The following is a 7,010-nucleotide window of genomic DNA, read 5'->3' as shown; positions in this document are numbered from 1 at the left end:
ATGTATATGTGTGTGTGTGTGTATGTACATATTTCTTTTTGTGTGTGTTAATAATGGATAATGGTTTAGGACTTATGCGTTTTTGTTTGTTTTTTTTTTTGAGTCGGGCTCAAAATAAAAAGACCTAAAAGAGAACCTAAAATCAATATCAGCAATAAAAGCTTAATATGTGTATTAAAGATGTCTGGAAATAAAAGAGAGAAACAGCTTGCAAAATTGTTGATTGGATCCTGGACTTTTAAAAAGGGTTGATATTATTTGATATACATTCAGAATAGCCTAAATTTTGTCAAAGGAATCAAATCCATATTAGCAAATATTGATTCTTGTTGTACCTGTTTGCATAGTTTCTTATTTCTTGATGTAATACTAAATAGCTTGAAAATGCCTGGAAGGTGTTCAGAAGATGATTTCTAGAGGAGGGCTGAATATTTGTGAAATCTCATACTCTAACTGTACCTAATATTACTGTGTGTGCAGCGGATTTTATTTTATTTTTTATGGTTTTTATTGACAGTTGTTAATTACAAGAGAAACAATAACAGGTGAACAACCGGATAATACATTTTAGGTTATCAGATACTAAGAAAATTAGAGAGTTCTTAACACCTTACTTCTGAATTGATATACATATATGTGTGTTTATATAATAACATACACTGCTAGGACCAGTTGTAACAGAAATAAGAGCTTGCCAAAGTTTCCTGTTCACTGAATACTGGCACTGAGGGAATGCACATGCTATTGTGATAATTCAAAGGGTTTGTTGCATATTGCTAACAATGGATGTCTAGGGCTTAATGGAGAATCTTATAGAGCAGACATAGATCAAAGGTTTTGGCAGCTTTCTTGTTTTTATAATCTTTTACTGTCATAAGGTATTGTTTGTGTTCCGTTTTAAAAAATTACAAATGAGGGTTTGTGATTAGAGAATTTGGATTTATATGGTATTTTGCACGTGATGTAATTACATTTACAATATAATTCTGAATTGATTTGGCAGGAAAATGAACAAAGGAACAACACATCATCGAATACAAGAGGAAAATGGAAATTAATAAAAATAAAGAAAGAACAGGAGAAACAACAAGAGCAAAATAAGTGATACTAAGCTTCTGCATTTGTTTTGTTTTTTATGGTTTGTAGTTTCTTATGACGTGTATTTTGTGCCACCGTTTTAACAAGGGCCTCTATAGGTGGCTTTTACGTGCCTTAATAATAGATTTTGGTGATCTGAATTAAGATTGTATTCCTTATTGGATTTACTTCTAAGTAGCATAGCAGTGTATGTTTTTTTAAAAAATATCTACATATATTACTGGCTAGTAGTTATTATGTGCTCTAGCTATTAACAGCAAACTCTCCCTTTAGCTCATTGTTACGTCATATTTACGCGACAGGATCCCTCTCAGACCCTTTACGTTCGTTATGGGTTCGAAGTCGCGACACAGGAGCAGGTCCAGAAGTCGGAGTAGAGATAAGCGAAATAAGTCTAAATTAAGCAGGTCGCGGTCTCCGGATGCGCGGAGAGGCCGCAGTAGGTCTGCAGACGCCAGAAAAGCCGCCCGTGGAAGAGCCAGAAGCTCCAGCAGCAGCAGCAGCGGGGCCTCCAACCATGGAGCTTCGGTCCGCCGCGGGCCTCAGCATAGAAGCCGTTCTGAGTCCAGCGGCAGCGCCTCGGAGGCCGACAGGAGGCAGAGAGAGCACCGACGGAGCAGCAAGTCGAAGAATAGATCACCAAGGTAACGCCTTTATTATGGATGTGGTCCTTTATGTCAGTTTCAGTGTAGGCAAGATGTAAAACATTAATAAACTCTAGGCAATAAAAGTGGGTTTTAGCAATTGATCAATTTATTCTTACTATCAATATAACTTACGTCACCTTCTTCACTAACAAAACTGATTATTACAATAATTTAATGTTTGCTGATGACAATATCCTTCTGGCCACCAACAGTACTTGTTTTAAGTTCAGAAGCTTCACTTTTCATTCAGGTTATTTTTTAAAGAAGTGATCTTTGATAATGTTGATGATAATGGTGATGTGAACTGATTGTGTAGCAATTTGTACATTAAAGCTGATATTTTGGCACTTAAATTTTTTCCTGTGCCTCTATCTCCATCCAGTCTAACCTCTTTTCTTGAAGATCAATTGTGCTATTTTCACCCTAAAGCTCTAAATTGACTATTTGAACGTGTCCTTTTTGAATTTCCCTTATAGACAGCTGCCAGAAAGATATCTATTTCTAGAAATGTTCCAACTTTTAATGACATACTGAGGGATTATTGTAAATATTAGGGATGCACCAATAGTGGGTTTCTGTCTGATCAGCGATCTTTAAAAAGCCTCACATTCTGATTCCAATTTTTAAAGATGCAGAAGTTGTTATAAGATCCCAAGAAACCTTCAATATTTCAATCTTATCTCATTGAAAGTCATTAGCCAGTACCTGTGAAACAATAAAAACTGCTAAAATAACTTCTCACAACTATAAATCTGTTTAGAGCATTGACAGTGGACAGTGGATGATGATTTCTAGACCTTTGCAGAGTTAGATAAAATCGGTGGAAATTATCAGTTTCACTTCTAAGTATCGGCCGAAAGCCAGTCTCGTAAAAATATTCATTCGTTGCACCACTAGTAAATATGTAGGTGCTATTTGAACAAGTTAGTTAAATAGTAAGAGCTTCGATTGCTGTATGCAGGGACTTTAGTTAGACATTAAGTCTCTCAAAAACATTACAAGTATCAGCATTTTTTTAGTAGTTTCATCACTTTGAACATAGTAGCTCATAAATCAATACAGTCTGCCTAATTCTATCCTCTCTTTGCATCATTCCAGTGATCAAATTTGATGCAATCTTTATTATTAGTTTAATTCATGGTTTGCATGATTTATTAAACTTTAGTAATCCTGCAAAAATTGTTTTTCTACTCAGTCCTGAATCAGATAATTCCAAGATGAGGAGGAGGAGAAAGGAGATGGACAACCGAAGATCTCGTGAGAGAAGACAGGGAAGATCTCCATCTGGCTCGGACTCCAGCGATGGAAGCAGCGATAGAGGGAGGAGGATGGGCAAAAAAAGTCTTGAACGAGGGAGTCCAACAAGAAGCAGAAAGAGCAAAGATCGATTGAAGAGCAGCAGCAGAGACCGGGAAAGGAAAAGTAGAGAGAGGAAGAAGAAGAAGAAGAGCAAAGAAAGGGAACGCGAGAGGAGCAAGAGGAGCAAAGAGAGGACTGGTAGGAGCAGCAGAAGGCGGGCCTCCAGTTCCTCTGAGTCGTCAGAGAGTTCAGATTCAGATAATGAAAACCTGGCGGTGAAAGAGAAGGAGGAGAAGAAGAAACAGAAGGAGCTGATGAAAGCCCTGGAGACGCCAGAGGAGAAGAGAGCCAGAAGGCTGGCCAAGAAAGAAGCAAAAGAGAAGAAGAGAAGAGAAAAGATGGGCTGGAGTGAAGAGTACATGGGATACACCAATGCCGACAACCCCTTTGGAGACAACAACCTGTTGGGCACATTTAAATGGCAGAAAGTGAGTTCTTTACTTGGGAGATTTAGCCCCTTATTTTTAAACCTTAGCATTGCTTCTCATCATGACTACTGTGTTTGTTTCTCAGGCACTGGTCAAGAAGGGCATCGGCCATCTCAGTGAAAAAGAGCTCAAAGAAAGAAACAAATGTATTCAGGAGGAGAACCGCAGAGAGCTGCAGAAGGTAGGCGCAGTTGAGCAGCGCACTTCCCAAAACATGGAGTCGCTGTGATCGATGTGTTTAACCATGCCAGCGGTGTCCCTGTTCAGGTTAAACAGCTGCGACTGGAGCGGGAGCGGGAGAAAGCCATGAGAGAGACGGAGCTGGAGATGTTACAGAGGGAGAAAGAGGCAGAACACTTCAAAACCTGGGCTGAACAGGAGGACAACTTCCATCTGCAACAGGCCAAATTGAGGCTAGTAAGCTGTACCATTTTAAAACCGATATCTACGACACGCTGAGTTATATTGACCTAGGTGTTCAAAAATGTCAAATTAGGTCCAAGATTAGGATTCGGGATGGCCGTGCAAAGCCCATTGACCTGCTGGCGAAGTACATCAGTGCAGAGGATGACGATCTGGCTGTGGAGATGCATGAACCTTATACCTTCCTGAATGGACTGACTGTCACCGACATGGATGATCTGCTAGAGGACATAAAGGTCAGCCATGATCAGAGCTCAAAATGTGTCTTTGAGCTCATGAAATCTTTGCAGAATAAGACTAATAAAAAAAGGATTTAAAACCAGAAGGATTTTTTTAGGCATCATCATTCTGTGGGGATTATTATCTGAAGAAGGAATCTGGAACCTTCTCTTTATTTTTTGGGTTAAGTCAGGGACTGGACTTTAAAACTGTCATTTAATGATTGATTGTTTAAAAAAAGAGAACAGCGGTTTTTAAAATGTACAATTTATTTTTTTGCAATTCTTCTTCAAAAAACTGCAAAAAAAGTTCTTTGGTCACTAAGGTTTTAAACCCACAGTACAGATTAAAACAGTCCTGCTATAAATTTGCCCAGAACCTTAATCCAAACCAAAGCTGTATTAAGAAAGCAACGTTTTTGTTTATGCTTTTATATCCATTTTTATTCCTTACCTTTTAATATACATCAGTAAGATCCTATAAAAGCTTCAGAAGGTTTTTAGGGATGATTTTTACTAGGGCTGGGTAAAAAAAATCGATTTAATCGGACTTTGGTGAAAATACCCAGCCCTAATTTTCACTCATCTCCAGTTGATATATCTGCGGTTTTTAATCTCCTGCCAAACGGTAACGTAGAGTTTGGATAATCAAGACATGTAGGTTGTTTTAAAATTCGGTCTCAGATATCATTTGTTTTTTCTTTAGTTGTTTCACAGGCTGGTTTGTTTTGAACAGTATGTTAAGGTGTGCTTTCACCTTTTTAATAAACTTTTTATGGCGCTCTGTCTGAAAGGTGTACATGGAGCTGGAGCAGGGCAAGAATGTGGACTTCTGGAGAGACATGACCACCATCACAGAGGATGAGATCAGCAAGCTGAGGAAACTGGAGGCATCTGGGAAAGGACCTGGTACAGACATCATAGTCCAGCAGCGTCCATATAGAAAATGACTAACAGAAGAATTATTTATTATTGAAAGAGTCCTGATGTTGTTGGTGAAAATTGAGCCTTTTTATTTTGTTGAACTAAACAGTTATTTCCTTCATTTCCTCCGAATGAACAAAGCCACTTGGATACTCTTCATTTTATGTTGTGGAGGGTTTGTTTCTGCAGCCTTAGATTGATCAAACTGCAATTTTTAACTGTTTACCATAAACGTAGTGCAGTTGTCCCACTTCATTTATCCTATCTATGTATTTTTTTAGAAAGCTTTGCTCATCCATATCTTTTAAATGAGTTATGCACCAAGCTTTAGTCGCTAAAGCATAAACTGAATGTGTTGGGGGGGTAAAATTAGGTGCTTAGCTATTTCTGTAATTGAAGCATAAATATTCAAAAATAATTTCTTTCTATAGCTGCGTTTGTCAACAGTTAATCGATTGCAGATCTTTAAAACCTTATACTTTGCTTTGACCTTCAGGTGATCGACGTGAGGGCATCAACACAGCTGTTAGCACTGACGTCCAGTCCGTGTTCAAAGGAAAAACCTACAGTCAGCTGCAGGCACTGCACCTGAACATCGAGGGAAAGATCCGTGCAGGGGGGTCCAATCTCGATATCGGGTACTGGGAGAGTCTGCTGCAGCAAGTTCGGGTCTACATGGCTAGAGCCAGGTGAGAGGGTGCTTTCTGTTAACACAGAAATATAGAAAAAGGCTGCCTGTGAAGGTTAGTTTGGTGCAAGTACATTATGTTGTGATTTTAAATCCGCAGGCTGAGAGAGCGCCATCAGGATGTGCTGCGTCAGAAGCTGTTCAAACTGAAACAAGAACAGGGAGTGGAAAGCGAACCTCTGTTCCCCATCATCAAAGAGGAACCCAGGAGCGACGAAGACAAGTGAGTTACTGCCATGCCACATAGTGCCTTCACACCGTTTGATCCTTTTCACATTTTTGTGTAACTATCCCAGCTAAATTTGTTTACAAAAAAAACTGAAAAGGATTGGGTAGCTATTTATTGAGCTGCCTTTGGTTAATATTTGATGGACCTGCCTCTGGTTTACTCTCTGCTATGTGACTAAATCTTTAAAATCAGTTTTCCCAATAGTGGCTCACACTCGATCAAATAGATTTTTAGGTCTTTCCCCATATTTTTAATTGGATTTTGGTCTGGACTTTGACTAGATCATTCTAATGCATGAATATATTTGGATATAAACAACCCATTGAAGCTCTTATCCCTCTGTAAGATAAACCTCCACTTTTCTACAACCCCTAACAGGTTTTCTTCCAGGGTAGCCATGCTTTAGTCCCATTAACCTCTTAATTGCTGAAACGCTCTTATCCTGAAAAAGGAAGTCATCTTTTAAGCATCAACAGCGTCACTGCAGTTACACCTGCAGCACCTTTAGAGGTGGTCCGGGACCCCATTAATGGTTTGGTGGACGATCGTGTCCTGGAAGGTCTGCAGATCAATCACGATCTGTTCACATAAACGAGTGGACTATAAATGAACTCCGTGATACAGATTTGAAGTAATGAATTTTTACTTTGTGTTTTTGTGCAACCTAAAATCTCCAAATTCACTGATAAAACAGTCAGATCCTTCCCTTTAAGGCAGGGGTGGGGAATTCCAGTTCCAGTATCCTGTAATTTTTAGATCCATCCTTGGTCCAACAAACCTGAATCAAACAGCTGAGTTACCTCGTCAGTATTTTGTCAGCTCCTCCAGCATCCTCTCAATCATCTAATTACTTGATTCAGGTGGGTTGAACCAAAGGCACATCTAAAAGTTGCAGGAAACCAATCCTCAGGAACTGGAAATGCCCACCCCTGCTTTAAGGATTTCTGAAAGGCACTATGAATGTTTAGCATGGAGTCTCATTTTAGCGTCTGTCTG

At 39.2% G+C, this 7,010-nt stretch overlaps 1 protein-coding gene across 1 annotated transcript in view; it reads left to right on the top strand.

Moving 5' to 3' along the window:
- Positions 1 to 1,402: 1,402 nt before the first annotated feature.
- The window catches only part of cactin (cactin, spliceosome C complex subunit), a 6,805-nt gene continuing 1,197 nt past the window's right edge, over positions 1,403 to 7,010 (top strand). Inside the window, exons 1-8 of the mRNA XM_015402759.1 lie at positions 1,403 to 1,742; positions 2,941 to 3,532; positions 3,618 to 3,713; positions 3,800 to 3,945; positions 4,029 to 4,191; positions 4,968 to 5,082; positions 5,594 to 5,786; positions 5,886 to 6,008. Of these exons, the coding sequence (XP_015258245.1) occupies positions 1,429 to 1,742; positions 2,941 to 3,532; positions 3,618 to 3,713; positions 3,800 to 3,945; positions 4,029 to 4,191; positions 4,968 to 5,082; positions 5,594 to 5,786; positions 5,886 to 6,008 (1,742 nt within the window). The 5' untranslated portion in view covers positions 1,403 to 1,428. The remainder of the gene's footprint in view (positions 1,743 to 2,940; positions 3,533 to 3,617; positions 3,714 to 3,799; positions 3,946 to 4,028; positions 4,192 to 4,967; positions 5,083 to 5,593; positions 5,787 to 5,885; positions 6,009 to 7,010) is intronic.

This window comes from Cyprinodon variegatus, unplaced genomic scaffold (genome assembly GCF_000732505.1).
Source record: "Cyprinodon variegatus isolate N-32 unplaced genomic scaffold, C_variegatus-1.0 Scaffold1391, whole genome shotgun sequence".
Lineage (NCBI taxonomy): Eukaryota > Metazoa > Chordata > Actinopteri > Cyprinodontiformes > Cyprinodontidae > Cyprinodon > Cyprinodon variegatus.
This window is presented reverse-complemented; position numbering and strand designations above follow the sequence as displayed.